The sequence below is a fragment of the Protopterus annectens genome, chromosome 4.part0 (assembly GCF_019279795.1).
Source record: "Protopterus annectens isolate FY-2018-M chromosome 4.part0, PAN1.0, whole genome shotgun sequence".
NCBI lineage: Eukaryota > Metazoa > Chordata > Ceratodontiformes > Protopteridae > Protopterus > Protopterus annectens.
Window position 1 is genome coordinate 1050991924 of NC_056733.1, and position 26091 is coordinate 1051018014.

The 26091-nt window shown below is 37.3% G+C and overlaps 1 protein-coding gene across 1 annotated transcript in view; it reads left to right on the forward strand.

Annotated features, from left to right (window-relative positions):
* The first annotated feature begins 209 nt into the window (after window positions 1–209).
* Window positions 210–26091, forward strand: part of SPOCK1 (SPARC (osteonectin), cwcv and kazal like domains proteoglycan 1) — a 2429073-nt gene continuing 2403191 nt past the window's right edge. Inside the window, exon 1 of the mRNA XM_044069840.1 lies at window positions 210–224. Coding sequence (XP_043925775.1) covers window positions 210–224 — 15 coding nt within the window. The remainder of the gene's footprint in view (window positions 225–26091) is intronic.

A 26091-nucleotide genomic window follows, 5' to 3' on the forward strand; every position in this document is an offset into this window, starting at 1 on the left:
TTTTCAGCGGAGATCCAGGGAGCAAAGCTCCATAACATTTACGTTTAAGATTTGACACAGCAAAAAAATAAATATGTAAACAAAAAGACTTTGACAGTACTTAAGTTGAAAATATACAAAGGAAATATGAAAATCTAAGTTGAGAAATTTACGATCTAGAAAATAAGTAGGATGAATAAAGTTTGTTTACATATACAATATATAAAAAAATGAAAGAAAAAAAGGTAATGCTTGGTGATACAGCCAGGTAGTTGTAATAAAAGAAAGTCTGCAGCTGGTAAATATGCAAGGGCATTATAAGAAGCAGTAAGAGTCAATAACTAAGTTAAGAGGGGGTAGATAGATAGCTCTAAAAGTGGCAGGAACCAGTAAAAGGCAGACAAAGAACTAAAAATAGGAGAGGATGACAGTTCAAGAGGGTGACTACAGTGAAGTGACATATCCAGTGGCTTTTTAGGTAGCCTTTGGCAGTTGATTGGAATAGATTTGGTTATTTAAGGGATCAGATTTCCAGTGGGAGTTTATTCCAGGAGATGGAAAGGTGGTAGAGCTAGAGGTTTTGACCAGTTTTGCTCTGGTTTATAGATGTGTAGCAGGTTTTGGTCTGAACTTCGGAGAGACCTGGAAAGGGTATAAGAAGAGATAAAGGATTCAAGCTAGAGCAGAAAGATGTTTGATATAGGACAGAGTGGATAATCTGAATCTGGGAGAGGAGAAGCAAGTTGGGTAGTTCCAAACAGTTTAAATGAGCTAAAGAGAGACAGTGATGAGATTGATTGCTCTGATTAACAGCAAATCTTGCCACTTTGTTGTACATATTTTCCATGTTAGTTAGAAGGGTGGTTTGGAGGTTAGAGAGGATCTGAACGTATTTACCAAGTTAGTTAGAAGGGTGATTTGGAGGTTAGAGAGGATCTGAAAGCTATACAGTAGGCTTGGTAGGAAATAGGCATGAGACAGGGAATCCCAAGCCTTATTTCTAAATAGGAGGCCAAGCTTTTGATGGGCTTTTTTAATACAACTTTTGACATGCAAATCAAATTTCAGTTTGTTGTTTATTGTAAACCATAGAAGTTTCATGTAGGGCTTGACTAAAATGGATGTATTCTGTAGAGACTGGATGGTAAAAGTGGATCTGAGGTTATTCAGGCTTTTGGGGAGAAAAAGTAAGAGTTTAGTATTTTTAGCATTCAGAATTAGCTGGTTGTGGGCAGGCCAGATCTTAACAGATTTTAAGGATTTCTGAGTCATGGAAAGTAAGTCACACAGGACATCAGCAATAACGATGACAGTAGAGTCATCAGCATATTAGATGAGAGTAGGCCGAGGGCTGGAGGTATAGAGTAGATTAGCATCGGATCTGCTAGCAGTGCCACATCCATTAGTAGTACCGGATCTGTTAGTAGTGCCACATCCATTAGTAGTACCGGATCTGTTAGTAGTGCCACATCCATTAGTAGTACCGGATCGGTTAGTAGTGCCACATCCATTAATAGTACCAATTCTGTTAGTAGTGCCACATCCATTAATAGAACCGGATCTGTTAGTAGTGCCACATCCATGAATAGTACCAGATCTATTAGAAGTGCTATTCCATTAATAGTACCGGATCTGTTAGTAGTGCCACATCAATTAATAGTACCAGATCTGTTAGTAGTGCCACATCCATTAGTAGTACCGGATCTGTTAGTAGTGCCACATCCATTAGTAGTACTGCTCTGTTAGTAGTGCCACATTCATAAATAGTATTGTATCTGTTAGTAGTGCCACATCGATTCATAGTACCGGATCTGTTAGTAGTGCCACATCCATTAATAGTACCAGATCTATTAGAAGTGCCACATCCATTAATAGTAACGGATCTGTTAGTGGTGCCACATCCATTAGTAGTACCAGATCTGTTAGTAGTGTCAAATCCATAAGTAGTACCGGATATGTTAGTAGTGCCACATCCATTAGTAGTATCGGATCGGTTAGTAGTGCCACATCCATTAATAGTACCAGTTCTGTTAGTAGTGCCACATCCATTAATAGTACTGGATCTGTTAGTAGTGCCACATCCATTAATAGTACCAGATCTGTTAGTAGTGCCACATCCATTAGTAGTACCGGATCTGTTAGTAGTGCCACATCCATTAGTAGTACTGCTCTGTTAGTAGTGCTACATTGATTAATAGTATTGTATCTGTTAGTAGTGCCACATCGATTCATAGTACCGGATCTGTTAGTAGTGCCACATCCATTAATAGTACCAGATCTATTAGAAGTGCCACATCCATTAATAGTACCGGATCTGTTAGTGGTGCCACATCCATTAGTAGTACCGGATCTGTTAGTAGTGCCACATCCATTAATAGTATCAGATCTGTTATTAGTGCCACATCCATTAGTAGAACCGGATCTATTAGTAGTGTCACATCCATTAATAGTACCTGATCTATTAGTAGTGCCAAATCCATTAGTAGTACCGGATCTGTTAGTAGTGCCACATCCACTAATAGTACCGGATCCGTTAGTAGTGCCACATCCATTAATAGTATCGGTTCTATTAGTAGTGCCACATCCATTAGTAGTACCGGATCTGTTAGTAGTGCCACATCCATTAATAGTACAGGATCTGTTAGTAGTGCTACATCCATTAGTAGTACCGGATCTGTTAGTAGTGCCACATCCATTAATAGTACTGGTTCTGTTAGTAGTGCCACATCCATTCATAGTACCGGATCTGTTAGTAGTGCCACATCCATTAATAGTACCAGATCTATTAGAAGTGCCACATCCATTAATAGTACCGGATCTGTTAGTGGTGCCACATCCATTAGTAGTGCCGGATCTGTTAGTAGTGCCACATCCATTAGTAGAACCGGATCTATTAGTAGTGCCACATCCATTAATAGTACCGGATCTATTAATAGTGCCAAATCCATTAGTAGTACCGGATCTGTTAGTAGGGCCACATCAACTAATAGTACCGGATCTGTTAGTAGTGCCACATCCATTAATAGTATCGGTTCTATTAGTAGTGCCACATCCATTAGTAGTACCGGATCTGTTAGTAGTGCCACATCCATTAATAGTACAGGATCTGTTAGTAGTGCCACATCCATTAGTAGTACTGGATATGTTAGTAGTGTCACATCCATTAATAGTACTGGATCTATTAGTAGTGCCACATCCATTCATAGTACCAGATCTGTTAGTAGTGCCACATCCATTAATTGTACCAGATCTATTAGAAGTGCCACATCCATTAATAGTACCAGATCTGTTAGTAGTGTCACATCCATTAATAGTACCAGATCTGTTAGTAGTGCCACATCCATTAGTAGTACCAGATCTGTTAGTAGTGCCACATCCATTAGTAGTACTGCTCTGTTAGTAGTGCCACATCCATTAATAGTATCAGATCTGTTATTACTGCCACATCCATTAGTAGTACCGGATCTATTAGTAGTGCCACATCCATTAATAGTACCGGATCTATTAGTAGTGCCAAATCCATTAATAGTACCGGATCTGTTAGTAGTGCCACATCCATTAATAGTACCGGATCTGTTAGTAGTGCCACATCCATTAATAGTACCGGATCTATTAGTAGTGCCAAATCCATTAGTAGTACCGGATCTGTTAGTAGTGCCACATCCACTAATAGTACCGGATCTGTTAGTAGTGCCATATCCATTAATAGTACAGGATCTGTTAGTAGTGCCACATCCATTAGTAGTACTGGATCTGTTAGTAGTGCCACAGCCATTAATAGTACTGGATCTGTTAGTAGTGCCACATCCATTCATAGTACCGGATCTGTTAGTAATGCACATCCATTAATAGTACAAGATCTATTAGAAGTGCCACATCCATTAATAGTACCGGATCTGTTAGTAGTGCCACATCCATTAATAGTACCAGATCTGTTAGTAGTGCCACATCCATTAGTAATACCGGATCTGTTAGTAGTGCCACATCCATTAGTAGTACTGCTCTGTTAGTAGTGCACATCCATTAATAGTACCAGATCTTTTAGAAGTGCCACATCCATTAATAGTACCGGATCTGTTAGTAGTGCCACATCCATTAATAGTACCAGATCTGTTAGTAGTGCCACATCCATTAGTAGTACCAGATCTATTAGTAGTGCCACATCCATTAATAGTACTAGATCTATTAGTAGTGCCAAATCCATTAATAGTACCGGATATGTTAGTAGTGCCACATCCATTAATAGTACTGGATCTGTTAGTAGTGCCACATCCATTAATAGTAACAGATCTGTTAGTAGTGCCACATCCATTCATAGTACCAGATCTACTAGTAGTGCCATATCCATTAATAGTACCAGATCTGTTAGTAGTGCCACATCCATTAATAGTACGAATTCTGTTAGTAGTGCCACATCCATTAATAGAACCCGATCTGTTGGTAGTGTCACATCCATTAATAGTACCGGATCTGTTAGTAGTGCCACATCCATTAATAGTACCGGACCTGTTAGTAGTGCCACATCCATTAATAGTACCAATTCTGTTAGAAGTGCCACATCCATTAGTAGTACTGCTTTGTTAATAGTGCCACATCCATTAATAGTACCAGATCTATTAGTAGTGCCACATCCATTAATAGTACCGGCGCTGTTAGTATTTCCATATCCATTAATAGTACCGGATCTATTAGTAGTGCCACATCCATTAATAGTACCGGATCTGTTAGTAGTGTCACATCCATTAATAGTACTGTATCTGTTAGTAGTGCCACATCCATTAGTAGCACCTGATCTGTTAGTAGTACCACATCCATTAATAGTAACAGATTTGTTAGTAGTGCCACATCCATTAATAGTACCTGATCTGTTAGTAGTGCCACATCCATTACTAGTACCGGATTTGTTAGTAGTACCACATCCATTAATAGAATTGGATCTGTTAGTAGTGCCACATTTATTAATAGTACCGGGTCTATTAGTAGTGCCACATCCATTAATAGTACCGGATCGGTTAGTAGTGCCATATCCATTAATAGTACCGGATCTGTTAGTAGTGCCACATCTATTAATAGTACTGGATCTGTTAGTAGTTCGGCATTCATTAATAGTACCGGATCTGTTAGTAGTGCCACATCCATTAGTAGTACGAAATCTGTTAGTAGTGCCACATCCATTAATAGTATCGGATCTGTTAGTAGTGCCACATCCAATAGTACTACCAGATCTGTTAGTAGTGCCATATCCATTAATAGTACTGGATCTGTTAGTAGTGCCACATCCATTAGTAGTACCGGATCTGTTAGTAGTGCCACATCCATTAATAGTACCGGATCTGTTAGTAGTACCACATCTATTAATAGTACTGGATCTGTTAGTAGTGCCACATCCATTAATAGTACCGGATCTATTAGTAGTGCCACATCCATTAATAGTACCAGATCAGTTAGTAGTGCCACATCTATTAATAGTACCGGATCTATTAGTAGTGCCACATCCATTAGTAGTACCTGATCTGTTAGTAGTGCCACATCCATTAATAGTACCGGATCTGTTAATAGTGCCACATCCATTAATAATACCAGATCTGCTAGTAGTGCCACATCCATTAATAGTACTGGATCTGTTAGTAGTGCCACATCCATTAATAGTACCAGATCTGTTAGTAGTGCCACATCCATTAATAGTACCTGATCTGTTAGTAGTGCCACTTCCATTAATAGTATCGGATCTGTTAGTAGTGCCACATCCATTAATAGTACCAGATCTGTTAGTAGTGCCACATCCATTAATAGTACTGGATCTGTTAGTAGTGCCACATTCATTCATAGTACCAGATCTGTTAGTAGTGCCACATCCATTAATAGTGCCAGATCTATTAGAAGTGCCACATCCATTAATAGTACCAGATCTGTTAGTGCCACATCCATTAGTAGTACCGGATCTGTTAGTAGTGCCACATCCATTAGTAGTACTACTCTGTTAGCTGTGCCACATCCATTAATAGTATTGGATCTGTTAGTAGTGCCACATCCATTAATAGTACCGGATCTGTTAGTGGTGCCACATCCATTAATAGTATCATATCTGTTATTAGTCCCACATCCATTAGTAGTACCAGATCTATTAGTAGTGTCACATCCATTAATAGTTCCTGACCTGTTAGTAGTGACACATTCATTAATAGTACCAATTCTGTTAGTAGTGCCACGTCCATTAGTAGTACTGCTCTGTTAGTAGTGCCACATTCATTAATAGTACCGGATCTATTAGTAGTGCCACATCCATTAATAGTACGGGATCTGTTAGTAGTGCCACATCCATTAGTAGTACTGCTCTGTTAGTAGTGCCACATTCATTAATAGTACCGGATCTATTAGTAGTGCCACATCCATTAATAGTACCGGATCTATTAGTAGTGCCACATCCATTAATAGTACCAGATCTGTTAGTAGTGCCACATCCATTAATAGTACCGGAGCTGTTAGTAGTGCCACATCCATTAATGGTATGGGATCTGTTAGTAGTGCCACATCCATTAGTAGTACTGGATCTGTTAGTAGTGCCACATCCATTAGTAGTACCTGATCTGTTAGTAGTGCCACATCCATTAATAGTACCTGACCTGTTAGTAGTGCCACATCCATTAATAGTACCGGATTTGTTAGTAGTACCACATCCTTTAATAGAACTGGATCTGTTAGTAGTTCCACATTCATTAATAGTACCGGATCTGTTAGTAGTGCCACATCCATTAGTAGTACAAAATCTGTTAGTAGTGCCACATCCATTAGTAGTATCAGCTCTGTTAGTAGTGCCATATCCAATAGTAGTACCAGATCTGTTAGTAGTGCCACATCCATTAATAGTACCGGATCTGTTAGTAGTGCCACATCCATTAATAGTACCAGATCTGATCGTAGTGCCACATCCATTTATAGTACCGGATCTGTTAGTAGTGCCACATCCATTAATAGTACCAGATCTGTTAGTAGTGCCACATCCATTAGTAGTACCAGATCTGTTAGTAGTGCCACATCCATTAATAGTACCAGATCTGTTAATAGTGCCACATCCATTAATAGTACCGGATCTGATAGTAGTGCCACATCCATGTATAGTACCGGATCTGTTAGTAGTGTCACATCCATTAATAGTACCGGATCTGTTAGTAGTGCCACATCCATTAGGAGTACCGGATCTGTTAGTAGTGCCACATCCCGTAATAGTATCAGATCTGTTAGTAGTTCCACATCCAAGTTTACCACATTTTTATTTGCTTTGGGTATTTGGTTATTTTACTGTACATTTTTTTAATGCAGTGGTGGTTCTACTTTTCTTTTTTGCCCCCATTTTCTTCATTGGTACTGGCCCAGCATGCCAATACCCCATCATTGGTAGGTCTACCAGTTATCTCCTTATTCCATGGACTTATCCTAGAATTTATGGGGCCAGTATTGGATCCTTAGGCATTCTGATGGCTAGGTACATCTTTGTATCCTTCTGGGGAGGGGGGAGTTACTGTATAATCTATTTTTTTTCTCCTTCCTTCATGGCAATATGGTTGAGTATAGGGTGGGCATACAATGTGAGCAAGTGACAAATTGCCCCACCTACACATCAGAGCTGCATCCTACCCTGCAAAGCACACCTGTTCCAGTGAGATATTTGGCCACCAGTGAGGATTGATGCCCATGTACTAACCTCTCCCCATGATGGGCACACCCTTCCCTCCCTGCTGCTCGATCAGTCTCCTGAGCTGCTGATTGATCCTGGGTCATTTGTATCATTGTCCAGGTTTCATCACTCTATGCCACTGGTGCAGCTTTCTGCTTTTTTGTTTGATAATGCACAGCCGGCAGTTGTGCTTAATCAGAGTGCAGATTCCCTAAAGATATCTTTCAGCAGTACACTACAGTTAGGTGACTACCTTACTTTGTAGTTTTGAACTGTCAGCAGTGGTGCATGTTTTAGTTTCAGTCATTTTTTTCTAGCTTCATTTGTCATACTAACTTTCAGTATCTGCTCTGCTGCAAACCTGTCCATTCGTGCTCACCTTTTAGAATAGATGATCTCTAAGCTACAGACTGTTATAGGCTGAATTTCACTTTCCTATTTATGGGAGAAATAAACTATTGTGATATTGAGTTAGAGCCATTAAAGCACAATAGCCTTTGGTAACATTAAGGCTGCCTTTCTTTGGAGCTATGACAATTAACCTAAGTGACATGATTACCCACATTTCACAGACCTCTCACTGAAAAGCCATGTCTGTCAAAATGCATGCCCATCAACCATATCTTTCAACTGCGCAGTTTTTCGCAGAATTTCTAAATTTTTGCCTTTTAACTTTGGTCTGTTCCCCATAAAATTTTGGGTCTATGTTTACACATTGAATAAGAATTATGTGAACATCTTATAATCGAACATTAAACAGTGAAAGTTTAAACTACCGAACATGCTTAACTTTGAAAAATAATTCATTGAATGGCCATAGTTGGCTAACAACCCGGGAGTACTGGGATAAGCAAAGGACACCTTTTTTTTTAAATTTGTCCTATTCCCCACTGTAGTGCGATCTCGGAGTTGGTATAGTTAGTTAGGGGGTGTGGGGGGTGCCATTCAATTAATTATTTTATTATGTTAAGCATGTTTGGTAGGTTAAACTTTTGCTGTTTAACATCCTATTATAAGGCATTCATTGTAATTCCTATTCGATACATGAACATACCCCTAAATTTTGAGCGTTTGGTAAATTATAGAGGACTGATGCCACTAAATAATAGAATACATTTGAGTTTCAAACTTCATATCTTTCAGAAATACATGATAACATAAAACCTGTTATTGTAAGAATGTTTTAAGTTTATAAGAGTAATATTTAAAATCTGTCCCTGATTTTGGGCTTTTGTCCTATTATTTTTGACTTTGTCCAGATTGCTTGTGCTAGGAGGTTTAGAGGCATGCCATCAACTTGTCACAGAACAACCTCACATGTTATAATCCTCAATTACTGGCAGATACACACACATATCCCAAAACTACAAACAGACAGAAAAAGATTAAATTAACTCTGACGTTTTGCACACCCTATGTTTATACCATGCTTGCATGGTTTGTGATTTGGTCATTGAAATGTGTCTTGGTGATTGGATCACCACCAGTAATCAGTTTAAGTAGCCCTTGATGAGTGTTACCCAATCTATTATGATTCACCATCACAATTTATTGTATCTCCTTTAATCTGGTGTATAATGATCTCCTAAAAACACAGAATCAGTGCGAATACTGCACCTTAATTATTTTCATAGTCTATCCAGATTCTGAAACTATGTAAACCTTCTTTAGACATTTTCTTATCTAAGTCATACATTAATCAGGTTTTTTATACTGTTGATTTCTGACTTGAACACAGAAAGGCGATGGATTGTTTCTGGCACTTGATCTCAGAGTTTTTCCATTTTTTTGGGCCCTGACAAACCCAGTAATGTTGCACACAGCACTCAGCATTGATGTGTTACGCTTTGTGATATCAGGATGCAGTGAGTAGTTTACATTGAGATTTATAAACATTTAACATCTCAGGTGTTAAACGTGATTATTACCAACAACAACTAGCTGAAGTTCTGTCCTGATTAAAGGATCATTAGTAGTATGGTAGGAGCAATGGGCACTTGTTGGAAATGGAAGATGGGGCATTGACCCAAGAGTTAGTGACTGACAGAGTTACATAAATTGCTGGTGTATTTTGGATGCATGTGGCACACAGACACAAGTGTTAATTACTCAATGTAACCCAGTTTAATGGAGTGAATCTTCTTAACACATTTTCTTATCTAAGTATTACATTAATTATCTCTGCCACTAGATATCACAGGTTATTCTTAATGACACAACACAGCTTTTCACGTGCCAGCAAATACAAACTTCATTGAACAAAGACATAGGTACACACACACACACACACACACACTCTCACACACAAGCACACAGATAACACAAGCCACCACAATCTTGCTCCTCCCATAGAGGACTTAGCTTGAAACAATTTACTTAACTTTATAGACCAAGTGCAAAGTCATAGCACCTCAAGGTAGGCTATGTTGCATTAAGGGAGGAACCTGAAAAAAAATCCCTTTTTTCTGTTCAGATAGCACTGATATTCAAAAAAAAATAATAATTTGGTGTATTGCATTCATTACTGAGAATGAATTACCAGGCCGTATATTATTTTATGTGTTGAAGGAGCTCAGCAGTGAAGCTTAAATGAACCTTGATAGAACTCATTCTCTAAGACCACCCTTATTAGAGCTGCAAGATGGATGCATCCATTGGCTTTTATTTTTCACTCTATATTCAGGTTCAGTGGGCAAGGCCTTCAGACAAGATAAATAATCAAACAGAACCTTTCTTATAGGCAACAATCATGTGTGAGCTATTGATGCAAATTCTACTAGGTCTTAAAAGTGATCTCCCTAAATGTAATAATGTCCTTAAAATGCTAGCACCCATTTGTTCTATACAGCCAATAGTAAGAAAAGTACACAGCTAAGAATTACTTATCCCTGCAGTTTAACACATTTGTGTAAGGGTAATGCAGGATTTAAAAATGTCTAGTGTGATCTAATCATTAGTGTGAAGCCTTGGCAGCCAAACAAAGCAAGCCATGGGTAAACATTGCATTACACACACACTCCCGTGTGTTACATGACTATTATACAAAGATACAATTAAAAAATGAATTTCTTAATGCTTTAAAACAATGCCATCATATTACAGGACTTTATTTCTGTTCTGTCTCTTCTGATTAGCTGTATTATTCAGGAAAGCCTTAATAGTACACTATTCATGAGAACACTTGTATATGCTGACACACTCAGAGTACATCAATTTTACCGTAGTTGCAACTATATTGCTTTTTGAAGGGCAACATTACAGGTAGTATGTGCAAGTGTCTAGTGATGTATATGAGAGCACATAGGTTATTGTTGGTTGTTAGGCATGTGGTCCAAGAGACCATTGAGGACCCAGCCCAATTTATGTATTTCTTGAAAGCACTGTCTGGTTAAATGACTTACTCTTGGTTAAACAGTAAGTAAATACAGGCTGAGGGAATTAAACCCTGCAGCACACGAAGCCTGATAACAATGCTTTAATTCTCTGTGCCAGCTGCCAGAAACCTGCACAGTACTAAGCTAGCATAAGTAATTGTCGGTTCTAATTGCTGCACAAGTCTGGTTTTAGGGCACTGGTGTGCGTGTGTGTGTGTACTACACTGGGGTGCATGCCTGTGTTGGGGGAGATATCACATTATCGAACTTTTATTTTACTGAATAACTAATCATTGAACCCTAATTGTCAAACTCCCTATTCAGCGAACGACCTAAACATTGAATTGAAGTTCATCTAATTTTTTAGTTGACCATCCTGAAAAAAATGTTGTGTGAATGACATCTCAGCTGGTTATGATTTACCCATTACGTCACTGTAGTGTGATCTTAGAGATGGTATATTTAATTTGCAGTGGGTGGGAGCCCCTGCAAAAACATAAAAAAGTTTACCTTTCATAGTGTTGGTCAACTAAAATATTTTGATGAATTCCAGTTCAATGTTTAGGTTGTTTGCTGAATAGTGAGTTTGACAATTAGGCTTCAATGATTAGTTATTCGATAAAAGTTTGATGATGTGATATAGACCCCTAGGGGGAGGGGTGGTAAAATTTTGTTTTCATGAATGAAAAAGGTACTTTAGCTTAGTGTAATAGAGATAATGGCATCCGTAATATTTATTGCTCCTCAATGGCAGTGATTTCTTCCTAAATTTTGAACGTTGAACCAGAGTTTTTCCGGTCAGTATTGCTCAATTTGCAATGCATTTTATATGTGTGAATAACTGATCATTATTCATATTTTGGAATTGATTATTATTCATGTTTTGGGATACTAATAAAGTTATATCATATATTTATTTTTATTTTATTTTACATTTGTTATTTTACATATAGTCTCTTTAATCTCACATTTATAAACATCCTAATTTAAATGGCAAAGAACAATGTAAATAAAGGATGTTTCACATTTTTCACAGAGTAAACAAAATAAAATGTGACTGAGGAATGTACCAGAATGTCTGACCTGGGTACATATGAACATTATTCACTGTAACCTGGTTTTGTCAGTTGAAGTTAAAATAGCATCACAGAATTGGCATAAATGTTCGTAAAATGGATGGTTGATGGTGCATATACGTATTTTTGCCCTTAATGAAAATAACCATTCTACCTGTATTGAAAAGGAATAACTGTAATATACATATCAGAAAAGGGTTCCTATTAAAATTCTAAGTGCCACATTACATATTTGACCCTCAGAAGAATGAGAGTCAAAATGTGGAACATGGTCTGTACTCTGAAGTACAGCATATAAACGTAGCAGGGACTTGAAGGTGCAGGGGGACTTTACCCACCCCACAAATATACTTTAATGAGTTTACAGTCAATTTTGAAATGTGCTGTTTTAGTTAGGCAGCCATTTTCATAGTTGAGAGACTTGTGATTACGGGCAGCCATTTTCATAGTTGAGAGACTTGTGATTACGGGCAGCCATTTTCATAGTTTAGAAATGTGTAATTATGGCTCTTGCATTTACAATAGGAAGCCAATGAAAACCATCAGCTTTGTTGAATCACATGCACAGGCATGTGGGCTGCTCTGCAAATTAGTTTTTCAACTTTGGTCAGTACACATTATAGTTGTTCAAAACTTACCTACAGAGCAGATCATTTCAGGTAATGCAGGCAACCAGCTGGCTCCCAGTGGTATTTTAAATACACGTGCTTCCCAGCAAGCAGTACTTGGACCACTGCTTTGCACACTACTGATAAATGATCAGACATTAGACCTACCAAACCTTAACAGTATTATTTATTTATTTTCTTTTTTAGTCATCTTTGTTGACCAGATTAGCCCCGCTAGGCTTGTATAGTCTCTATTCAGGGGAGGCCAGATGTAGTATTTATACTACTAGGGAACATTTGGCCTGGGCATTGGCAAACTTACCCTTCTTTTTTTGATAGTTGCCATGGGATCTTCTACATCTACCTGAGCTACCACCAACTCAGACAAATAAATGTTCATATTTCCCTCTTTGAATATGCTAAGAATATAAACTCACTACAGCTAAAATCCTGTTTGTTTGTTTCAGTAAAGGATTTTCCATTTTTAACTCAACCGTGGACTACCCACTATTTTATTATTTTGTAGTATGTATTTGAAAGTTTGAATTTTATTAGTGAACTAGATGCATACCATATTTCAGGGAGTGAACTTCATACTCTCCACACTACAAATTTTCTGCTTGGTTTATTTAAAATTAGAGGATAGTTTCACAGCCCTTAACAGTTTGACACTGTAAAGATAGTTTTTACGTAAATCTAGTGTTGATAGAATAGATCCTATGTAAATGCATTATTCTCTTTACATATGCTTGGAAATGTAGCTGTTTTAACATCTTCATTTTATACTTCAGATTTTGCATGCAGCTTTGGTAAATGCAGTTTGAGTGGAAAGATATACATGTGCAAATAGCCATCAGGCCAAAACAGTGATAAAGATAAGACACGCGGAACTTGCAGAATGTTAAGAGAACATTTTTGTCAGCATGACCTTACAGAGAAAGGAACAGGGAGCTACAGATTAGACCATTTTGACAAGTTTCGCTATTAGAATTAAGTGACATGAAGTCTATGGCTGAAGGCTGACAATGGGGTTAAACCTATAAAGTATGGTATAAGACATATATATTTTTAAGACAGAAGGCAGATTTTTTTCTTCAATTACAGAAGTTCAGTTCAGTTCAATTAGAAAGGTGCAGTTCATGTTCAGTTCTGGTTCAGTAATTATTTCAGTTTGATTATTTTATCAGCATTGTCAATCGAGACAGTTTCAGCTATACAGATTTATCTATGCTGTTACCTCCATTGTAAAATATATTCTTACCAACATTTTTATTTAGCTTTTTATTACGTTAGTTGTATTAATAAATACTGCTGATCAAACTGCAGAGAGTTTCGATATGAATTTTATGCTGAATTACATCACGGTGTGCAACAGTGAGATCTGGCAGGTATTCAGCTATTTCCAAAAAGATTTACCAATGGTGCCCAAACAGGCTCTGGTGGGAAATATTGAAATGCACTTAAATTAATTCCCAGAACCCTGTAGCAACTCTGAGTCACAAATAAATCTATAGTCAGCAAGACACAGAGAGAGCAAGTAGCAATGGTCAGCACACAAAACAACAGATTGCTTATCAACAGACTCCACACATACTGCCCCATATCCTCAGAATTAACATTACAGATCCAAATTGTTGCACCATACCAGTCATCTTGGAACAAAAATATCTATGTCTGGCAATAGATCTTTCTTTAAATTTTAACAAACACACTTACAGCACTGTTAGAAAATGTCTTCAGTATTTGAAAGTATGCTACACAATCTGATGCCTGCTTTCTAACACATATTGCTATGATCTAACAAGAAATGGACTAACCCCCAAAATATTACAATGTTACAATGTTAAAGAAAACAAACTCAAAACCAATATTATTGGCAATTCACACGTTTTCCACTATTATAACCCTTTTTATACTCATGTCCTTGAAGTTATTAATCTATCTTCTACTTAAATATGTTAAAAGTTTCTGCTCTTCCTATTGCCACAAATAATGCATTCCACACTCTGCCAACCCTGTGCAAAAAGAAGGAACTTTGTAGCACAGTCATTAAAAGCTCTAGTACCACTAAGTGGGAAATTTTCCTAGTTACAAAATGATGGTAATCAAACTCCATTCCTAATGTTGCAGCAAATTCCTCATTATTATAGCATTTAAACATCATTATGAAATCCTCTCTTAGTAATCAGTAACTAACTGAAAACAGATCCAGGGATTTTAACATTTCATAGTAACAGATATACTGTACTCTATTAATCTGTCTTGCAAAAACATCATTTGAACTTTTCCATTTTGTATTTGTGTTTAACTGTAAATACAAACTAGAGTACTATACTCAATCAATGGTCTCACAGCAGATATAAAGTGTGGAAATAACATCTTAGCATTTTGTGCATGAGATGCATCTTAATGGATGCATCTTAATTTATTTCCAATAACTTCATAAGTTTATTAAAGAACACCATTCAGATGGTCTTAAAAACTTAAACCATCATCAGCCAAAATATCCAAGTTCTCTGACAACAACATGCTAATTAAAGATGTTGTTGTCTAAGACATATGACTATTTCTTATAATTTCATTCAGTATGTTGAATCATACATTTTTAGCATTAAAACCCACATTTAAAATTGTACATTTATGCATTTTGTCTAGATAACCTTGAACTATATTCTGGTCATTAGAATTGGTAACAATTCCACATCCTTTGGTATTATCAGTGAATTTACTCACTTGGATGTTATGTGCCATTGAAAATTTTTGGATTCCTCTCACATAGTCGAACATTTACAATTTCAAACAACATATGGTCGAGACCATGTGTTCGAATTTGTAAATGTTTGAGCATGTGAATGGAAATCTCCATATGCGGAGGTTTCCATTCACTTCAATGTGGTGCAATCTCAGAGTTGGTATATTTAAGTAGTGGGGGTGTGGGGGTTGCAGGGTGCTTGCCCCCCCTGCATACAACAATTTTTATATTTGTCTGGTGTATGTGTGTTTTTTTATAGCTAGTCGAAGTTCCTTAACTTCGGACGTATGTGTTCAAACATATGTCAGTCGAAGTTACGGCACTTTGACTACATGATATAGACTCGAAAATTTCAAATAAACAGTACTGGGCCCTGTAATATCCCCTTTTCTAGTTTATCTAAGAAGCACTATTTAAAACCTGCCTAAAACCTACCTAACAATTCCTACCATTTCAGCAATGTGTTACCCAATTTATTACATGGAAGCTAATACAAAGGGGGTACACAGTTATAATGGCAGTATGTAGAACTGTATCAAATATGATTTGGTTAAATCTAGGAAAATAACATCAGCTGCTAATCCCACATCAATTATATCAATAATATTTGAGTAAAAGCATGATAAATTGGTAAGTCAATACAGCCTAGATGTAAAGCCATGCTGATATATGTACAACCTGGTCTTGACCGTTAAGGGTAACTCTTTACAAATAAGTTTCCTGAAAATGCAGGTTAGACTTATCAGTCTATAGTCATTAAATGATGTTGTGTTTGTACCTTTAGGTATCTGGACAGCTGCTGCCTTTTTCCATAATCTGGTGAGCAAACCCATCTTAAGAGTATTTTGGAATAAATGAGTTAAACGCACAGTTAATAACTGCTGGTAAAAAAAAAAAAAAAAACAAAACAAATAGTCCATTAGGATCAGTAGTTGACTGTAATTAGATCTTTTTAAGACATGAGATGAAGTCTCCTCAGAGATAAATGGATCATGTCATTTAATGGAAATATTAGTAGTAAAAAAGAATAAGAATAACAACATGCATTTCTTATCCAGGTAGACCCACTGGACATGCAGTGACCTTTTCAAAAACAATCCAGGAGCAATGTCTGGTTAAATGACTTGTTCATGTTCATACAGTGGGAAACTGAGGGCTGAAGGAATCAAATCCTGTACCCCAGGAACTACAGTGCGCAGCCTTAGCCCCCCACTATAACTCCCAGAAGAAATATTAACACATGCATTTACTAATTTCCTACTTTCTGTTGTATCAATGTCATACATATTTATAGTAATATTTGAAAATCCATCTTTCTTATATTACCTAAAATATTTAAATACGGTCTAATTGTTCCTGCTAACATACTCTGGCAGGTGTCTTTTCTCCTGATATACAGTTCTTTTTAAGGAAATTACTAACCACTTGACACTGTTTTATTCTCAAAATGTGGGCATCATTTTAATGATTTCTGTAGTTTCTTCTTTTTCTTTTTAAATTTACTGAGCTTTCCAGGCTTCCAAAAGAGATATTTAGTGCATTTGTACCAATCCTACTCGCTGGAACTAACTTATCAATTAAACTTTCATTGTTTTGTAAAATACTCCACAGTTAGATTCCACATCTTTATCCTCAGTTTTTTCTTTTCATTTGCAGACTGTTAAATCTGCATTGATTTTATCAAAATCAGCTTTATAATATTTCCTCTATAATTTTTTAGAGCAATCCTTTTGTGCCATCGTAGCCACCCAAGTTGTACACTGATGATCAGATGAACCAGGACGCGACTCAAAAGTATCGTGCACAGCCTTAAATTTACCCTTAATGAAAATAACATTCTGAAAGTTCCTAACATAATTGGATCTTGAATAATTTGTGCATATTTATTTTCAATGCTAATATGATTGAAATACAACAGACACATTGTATGTAGGAGTGTTCATCTCTCCTCCAAGAATATTAAAGTCATCCAGCATGATATCAAATTTGTTTGGAAAGCATTCACTACTGTATTTTAATATCTGTAAATCATAATACTTATTCAGATTAGCATCCTTATAAGTTAATTTGCACTCCTGTTCTAATAGCAAATTGATATTTGTACCAAAGTAATATCTCTATTATCTGCACATAGCATTGTAGATGAAAGTAGTTCACTATAAATATAAAACTCTTTTTTAGGTCTCCTAGAATGGTGACCTTTATAATCATAAATATTTATTGACTTATCCCTATTGTTAAAACATGCCTCTGTTAACAATAACATGTTATACCCTTTCCTGTCATTCTTGCTTCAAAGAGTTTAATTTTATTATTTAGGTTATTTTTATTTGTCATAAAGCTTTTAAGATTTTGTTGTTTCCTTGTTGGTCACATGGTCTCGGAATAAAAAAAAATAAAATCACTATCTTAGCAGTCTATGTAACTGATAATCTGTTCCCTTCATGACTTAAATGTATTTTATCCTTTTGGAAACAGTAACATGTCCATTCAGTGTCTGATATTCATATAAAACCAATGGATCTTGAATAACGTATTGTTCTCATTTCATTTGTTAAATATCAGTTTTACTAGTTCCTGGAAACTTGGTGCTGGAGGTACATTACAAAACGGATCTCAGATCCTCCTCTTTTACTTAAAGTAATTGTACCATTTACAGCTGACAAATATTTTCCTTAGTATTCTACTGACATATTTACCTTCCCGTACTGCTATCACAGTATCATATGTTTCCTTCTAACCTGCCATCAATTTATGAAGAGACTTTGATATGTCTCTCATTCTAATACCTCTTAGATGTGTGACTGTAATCTTGACTCTCTATATCCTTGGAAGGCTATCTTTCAAACCTTTAGGCATTGAATTTCATCTTATTAAAATGGCCTTAGATCTCTGCATGTGACATTTGGTTGGACTTAATTATCCAACAGCATTAACTATACCTCTGAGAAAATTCTTCGTGCATCTCTGTTACCTTTTCATGCCTGTAGGCCTTCTGCTCTTCTTTTTTATTCAGTAGAACATTTTTCTCTTATACAGTCGCTCAATGGTCTTTTAGCTTTCAGTGTTGCTTTACCCCCATACCATAATTGTCTAGTGACCTATTTGTCACTTTTTAGTTCCATTAAGTGTGGCATGCATTTCATCAGTCACTATACAGCTGTCCTTACCTGTATTTTTCACTGACCCATTATTAGGCTTGACTGATTTTGGTCATGCATTAATCTGTGTCACTATTCTCTACACTTCTCTATTCCAAAAAATCATTATTAATGAGAATAAATGAGGCCTGTCACATTCCACGCTTGTGTGTACTTTCATTCTTTACAGACAATTTCTTAAGAGTGCTACACTTTACACAATAGTCTTTACCAAAATCCCAGACCACTACAGTCATCATTACACATTTTATATTGCTGACACTCATGGTAAGAATCCATACTTAACCAAGTCATCCAAATAGAATTAATCCATGTCATCCATAACTCCCCTTAAAAAGTTATTTAAGAAATATTAAAGGAAACAGCGTGGAAAAATAATCAAGTATTACATACCAGAGATTCAATCATACCCAAAACTATCCTACCTTTTTACTCTCACTTTTGCCTCTTTACCACCTAATATTCTTAACATGATAAGGCACAGAAATACATCTTTGTATCTTGATGCTCTGTTTTTGAAGTGAAGTTCTTGGTGTCCATGTCCTAAACATATAACAACACACTTATAATCAGAAACTCCATCATAGTTCTCCATATCAGACTTTCCTCCAAAACAAACTAATGGTCTGCTTTAAACATATGCTGGGAGAATGTATATTCTAATGGAAAAAGATAAGATAGCTGTAAAATCTGGAGAGAAATTGCATGTTTTTAACTTGCATGTTGTTACCATCTGTAGCACATTCCTGTGTTTATCTTTGGACCAAAACATAGCAACACACAGTTGCATGTCGTAAGGAATATGTATTTTTAGAAGAAGTGAGAGTAAAGCATCAGCTGTTAATTTGAATTGTATGATTAACAAATAAGAGCGAGCTTGTAGCATAGGAAATTATCTAACAAGAGGCAATTCAAAGAAGTAGACCTGATGTGCTTGTGGAGCTGATCATAAGTGAGATTAGAAGTAAACACATTTGTGAAAATGGAAGTGTCTTATATAAAATATGAGTCATATAAAACAATGACATGATAAAGCAAGAATGCTTTCTAAAAGCAAACAATGATTTGAAAGAAAGCCTTCCTCTATAAAGTGTTATAGTGCAGTTGAATTTCAAACTTTGTGTTGCAGGTGTGCTAAGCAGGACAGGATGACATTTCTTGCTTTTAATCAGTCTTGTAGAGGTTCGGTAGAATCATTTTCTAATATGTGTAAAAGGAAGGACAAATTATTCAAATGATTTGTATATTGCTGAACAGAAACTGGAAACAAGCTGTTTGTTGATAGTGTTAAAGTGAAAGAGTTGATAAAGTGAAATCCAAGACATTCATACAAGAATGGGAATCAGATCATTGGCAAGATGGACTCTAAATTAAGAAAAGGAATTTTGAGTTTAGCTAGACACAGGTGCATAGTGTAATCATATATATAAAATACTATTGGATCATGGATATAAATGAGCAGAAATATCTCACAGACTTCTATTCCTAGTTCATCATACCAGGCATGATCCTTAGAGATGAGGTACTGATAACTGAAGTTATGGATTGCATTGTAAACATAATTGATCAAGAGTTGTTGGAAGGGAAACAAGAAGTGAATAATAACATAGTGATTAAGCTTTATGAATAGAATAAGACAGCTTATGTTCATCGATTAAGGATAAATGTGAAATAATAGAAAGCAAAGTTAAATACATGTATACATTGCTAATGCCATATACACTGAAACCTGACAGAGAAAAAAAGAAAGCAGTGTGCAGACAACAAAGCCAGGAGAGGTTTCTAGTAACTTGTACCTATTACATTTGTGATAACTGTGCTTTTAAACAGCTGTTAGAGCAAATTATAGTGTGGGAATAGAATAGATCTGTGAGTAAAAAAAAGTATTTTGCAAAGCTTAAACAAACCAGTTTCAGAAATGCCAGCATTAAAACATTGTGATGTGAATAAGCCATTGTGTAGCCCTTAGAGGACAAGTAGAACAATACAAGAACTACAAGTCTGCAGAAGAATTAAGTAGGCACCTGTGGTTTAAGATAATTTATAAATACACTAGAAAGATTAGCTGTTGTAGAAAAGGGACTGCTAACAGTAGTGCATGAATATAAGAAATTCAGTGAAAATCCTCTGTTGCGTAGATGTTCGGGCAGCAGATTAAGTCTATTGGCTGTTAAGTCTCTTTCTGTAGTCCTGGACTTATTTCTGTTGGTCTCCAATTGCCTACTATGTAACACTGAGCAAGTCATTTAACCAGAACTTGAGTGAGAGCAATTGGAAAAATTGGGCTAAGCTCCTGATTGGACTCCTGTGTCACATGCCTAGTAACTACCTTCAAGTCTACATACAGGTGGTAACAGACTACAAGCCATTTAAAATGGGTCTATATTAGATATTCAAACATTTAAAAGTTCGAATCACTAAAGAACAAATTTTAGTGATCGAACTTTTAAAAGTTTGAATATCTATAAAAACAATATTTAAAAAAAAAAAAGAAAAAGTAAAGGACTTAAGTAGGGGGGCAATCCCACCTGCGCCCTCACACCACCTGCTACATAAATATATCAACTCTGAGATTGCACTTGAGTGTGCTACACTGCAGAAATGGAAAATTTCTCATTTCCTACACTGTTGCATTATCTTGCAGTTTGTATATTTAAGTAGCGGGGGTGTGAGGGACCCTTTAGTTTCTTTTTTTAATTTTTATGTATATTCAAACTTTTAAAAGTTCGATCACTAAAGTTCGTTCTTTAGTGATTCAAACTTTTAAACGTTCGAATATCTAATAGAAACCCTTTAAAATTATACTCAGTAACTGTATTTACAAGGTCACCATGAAAGTGCACAGGATGCTAATTAACTGATATAAATCGAATGTTGAAATGAAATACAAATTCACCTAGAAACTAAATACAGTATACATGTTGAGTGAAAAATATTTATCTGAGATGCAAAAAAAATTAAATAAAAAAAAAATTGTTAAAGGAGGAACTAGAAAATCTTTGGAATATACCACTGTTACAACTGAGAAAAGAAAAAGTAGAAGATTCCAGCTATACAGTGACAGTGACTTAGAAATGCATTTACTGAAAGCAGTTACAATGAGAATTTGGTTTGAGAAAAATCCAAAGTAAGGAAATAAATTCAGTTTAAGTAATCTTTCAAGGAAACAACAATCAACGGTGTGAAACAATTAATGGTCAATGGTAAGAAAACAAGAGATCCAATCAAATGAAATGGCAAATGCTTAAGAAGATATATGAATCACATCTGAGAATAAACAAGGCCAAAGAAATTGGAATATAATGTATTAGCTAGAAATATCATCACTGGTAGAACAAGTGATACAGTGCTGTACAAAATGCTTTTCATAAAACAACAAACCAAGGAAAGTCATAGCACACCCAGTGCCATGCCATTGTTGGAGTGAAGTAGGAATGTTTTTATTTCAATTTTAAGAGGCCATATATCTTATATACATATTGCCCAGTCACCTTAAAATCTTCATACTGGCAGATGTAAAAAGTACAAGTTTAGTTAGCACATTAAAAGTATATTCTCAAGACAGAGGATGATACATTCTATTGTTATATCTAACATGAGTGTGCAATCAAACATTTGAAGAATTTAAAAGATTTATGGATCAGTGTCAACATGATCATCTCCTAGACTGATACATTAAAAGAAATATCCAATCCCTGATAAAACTCATGAAAAAGAGAAGTAAGACAAACTATGAAGATTGTGATCCTACATTCCTGAATGTATTGAGCACTCCTTTGCAGATACTGAGTTTATCTTAACCTCAGCTGTTAATGGACAGAAAGATAAAAAGCAGATTACTTATTTCAGGTATGTCAATGCTATTTGACAAAAAAATTGTAAAAAAAATCCCAGAAAATAATTTGCAGGAATAGAAATTTAGTTATGAAAAATAACTCAACAACCCTGCCATATTTGAAGGTAAGAAATAAAGAATCGTCAGAAAGTTAAAGTGGTTGGTTAGGCAGCTGAGCCAAGGCCTTATTTACTGATATATGAAAAGGTACACTGAAAGAATCACAGATATTAATGTAACATACATAAGTCAGAATTCAAGACAGTTGAGAAACCAGGACTTGTAAAACCAGAAGAGTTACAAAGAAAGAAAGAAAGACTTTTAGACTTTTAGTAGTCAAGAATTACAGAGAGTGTTCCTTCTAGTCATGTCTCTAATTATGCTGATAATGCAAAGAAAACTGGTGCAAACAAGCCTATCACATATTCTAGATTTAGAGGTTGTTAGAAGCCTAGCCATGAATTATGACATTTAAAGAGATGAGTATGATTTTATATATTAAAAATGGAATTTTAGCCTTAAAGAAAAGTGTTGTTTGACATAGGTTCATAGGTTCATAGGTTCATACTAGGCTATCTGCCCTAGGGCATTTATAAGCCTAGCCAGAGTGTGTTTGGCTTTCACCACCCATTTTAAATTAATTTTGCTATGCCTTTTTTTGAGGTTAGTATACTGTGCCTCTGTCTAACAGTGACACAGAAGTGATAGCCGGGGTAAACCTACGATCTCCCATCCACTCATCAAGATTCCTCTTGAAGAGAGTCAATGTGGTACTCTGCCTAACTTGGACTGGGATTTTATTCCAGAGTGAAGGGAGCCTCTGGGTTATGAATCTGTCCCTCCAGCATGTCCTATTTATTTCAGTGCTGAGGTTCAAGTCTCGAGCGTAGCTCGATGGGATTTGGATTTTCTGAGGTGCAGCATGTCCATTAATTCCGGGTTGGACATGGCTTTATACGTCAGGCACAGATCGCCTCTGAGCAGGCGGTATGCCACTGAGTAGAGCTGGAGTTTCTTTAACCGGGCAGCACATGGCATCTGTTTGAGCCCTTTGATCCTCTTGGTGAGGTACTTTTGGGGTCTTTCCAGTTGCTGCAGGTGTCTGGTAAGGTGCATCCCAAAAGGGGCATTGTACTCAATTATGGGCCTGATGAGGGATGAGTAAAGAGGTATGGTGACTTCCCCTGATCTAGATGTGAATCCCTTCATGATTAGGTGGGCTATATAAAATGTTTTTCTAACCACTTTGGCCACGTGGTTGTCAAATGAGAGATTGCTATCAACTTGGGTCCCCAGGTCCCTAATGACTTCTTCTGTACTTAATGGATTACCACCTATGTGGTAATTTGTGGGCACTTTGTTTTTGCCAAAGGGGATGACTATACACTTTTTGGCATTTAGCTTGAGGCCATGGCTCTGGCACCAGTTGTCTGTTTCTATGAGGCCCTTTTGGAGGATGCTTGTGTCGGCTGGAGAGTTGATTATGGCGCCCAGTTTGCAGTCATCTGCAAACTTGGTCAGCCACAGTTTTTCCGTGTTGGCCTGTACCGCCGAGAAATATATATCGAACAAGAGAGGTCCCAGGACTGAGCCTTGTGGGACGCCACTTGTAACTGGTTTGGAGTCTGACATGGCTCCAGCAATTCTAACCATGTGGGTTCTGTCCTTGAGCCAGTTTGCAACCCATCTAGTGACATAGGGGTTTATATTTAAGCTGGTGAGCTTATCTATAATGCCCGAGTGGGGTATTGTATCGAAGGCTTTTGCGAGGTCCAGGTAGGCTGTGTGGACCACCTTCCCCTCGTCAATGGCCTTGGTGACTGTTTCAAAGAAATCAACCAGGTTTAAGAGGCAGGGTCTGCCCTTAACAAAGCCAAACTGGGTAGGATCCAGTGTCTGTAGGTCCCCAATATCTTTATTTATGAGGTCCATGATGATCCTTTCCATAGCTTTGCAGACCAAGCTAGTCAGGCTTATGGGGCGATAGTTTCCAGGATCCGTTGAGGCACCACCTTTGTGGAGAGGGACCACTATTGCTGTACGCCACTCTTTGGGTACATATCCTGTAGTAAGGCTAAGATTGAACAGTAGTTTTATGTTTGGGTTTAGCTCTTCTTGGAGTTCATGTAGGACGCAGCCTGGGACACCATCTGGTCCCACTGATGCTGTGTTTTTTGCTTTGGAGAGGGCGGCTCTTACCTGAGCATCTGAGATGTCAGGGGGGCAGCACTATATTGGGATAGATATTTGCCCTTTTGGTGGGGAGAGGGGGGAGAAGTTTGCACTGAACCTGTCAGCTAGGATGTTGGCAATGTCTGTGGGCTCGGTGTATTTTTTGTCATTTTGGACTAATTCTGAGCATATCTGGGAATTCCCACCCAGGTTCCTAACATAACTAAAGAAAGCCTTGTGATTATCCTTAGTGTCCTGTGCAATTTTTCTCTCGAAGCTGGCCTTAGACGATTTTATGAGTGCCCGTAGTTTTTTGCTAATACTGATCAAAGATGACTTCCCTTTTTGGGATTTTGCTCTATCATGTAGTAGCTTCCTCCTCCTATTGTATAGTTTGTTTATGGCTGGAGTCCACCAGCATGGACGTCTGCCTTTGGAGGATTGGGTCTTGGTTTTATTTGGGATTGCATGATCCATGCATTCCTGAAGGTGTTCATAGAATGCGTTTATAAAGGATTCTGCGGTCTGGGCCGTATTTTCCACAGGCCCGGGTGCTTTGAAGGATTTCGCCTCGGTTTTGAGGCGTGTGAAATTTGCTTTAGAGAAGTTTTTCACTGTGGTTTTCTGGGCAGGGGGTGGGGTCGGGATGTGAATATCCAGTGAGATTAGTTTATGGTCTGATCTTACCATTGAGGGATACACTTCTGGTCTGGAGCATAGTGTCCCTATGTTGGTGATGATCAGGTCCAGTATGTTTTCCCCTCTTGTGGGAGTGGTAACAAGTTGTTCCATAGCATTTGAGTTTATAAATTCTAGGAACCTTTGGGCTAGGGTGTTGGAGCTAGAGTAATGCTCCCAGTCTATGTTTGGGTAGTTGAAGTCGCCCAATATAATGGTGTTTGGAGAGACCTTCATATTTTCCAGTATTCTCAGGAAGGCCAAGTGGGGTTCCTGTGTTTGGGAGGGTGGTCTGTAGCAGGCTATAAACTGGAAGGCAGTTTTACCCACAGTTAGTTGCACATGGATAGTCTCTGATGCTTCGTGCTGTGCCACCAACCTGGAGGTGTGGGTATCTTTGAAATATTGATACTACCCCTCCTTTTGTGGTTCGGTCCAAGTTTTGGGGCGAAAAGCATGGTATGAGGTATAACCTGGTAGTGCTGGGGTGCTCTCGGGAGCCTTGAACCAGGTTTCTGTTACTGCACAGATATCGATGTTCTCCATGCTAAGGAGAGTTTCGAGTGCATGCATCTTGAGGTTTAGACTTCTGGCGTTGAGTAGCATTACTCTTAGTTTCTTATCCCTTGTGATACCTATGGAGGTGGATTTGTCTTTTGAGCCTTGCCTAAAAAAGGCACTATGGGGGTAACAAGAGCCTTTGCCAATATCCGAAAGCCCAGGGGTGACAGGTGCAAGCCGTCCCTAGCGAAGCATCGTGGCTTGTCGAGCATGTCATCTC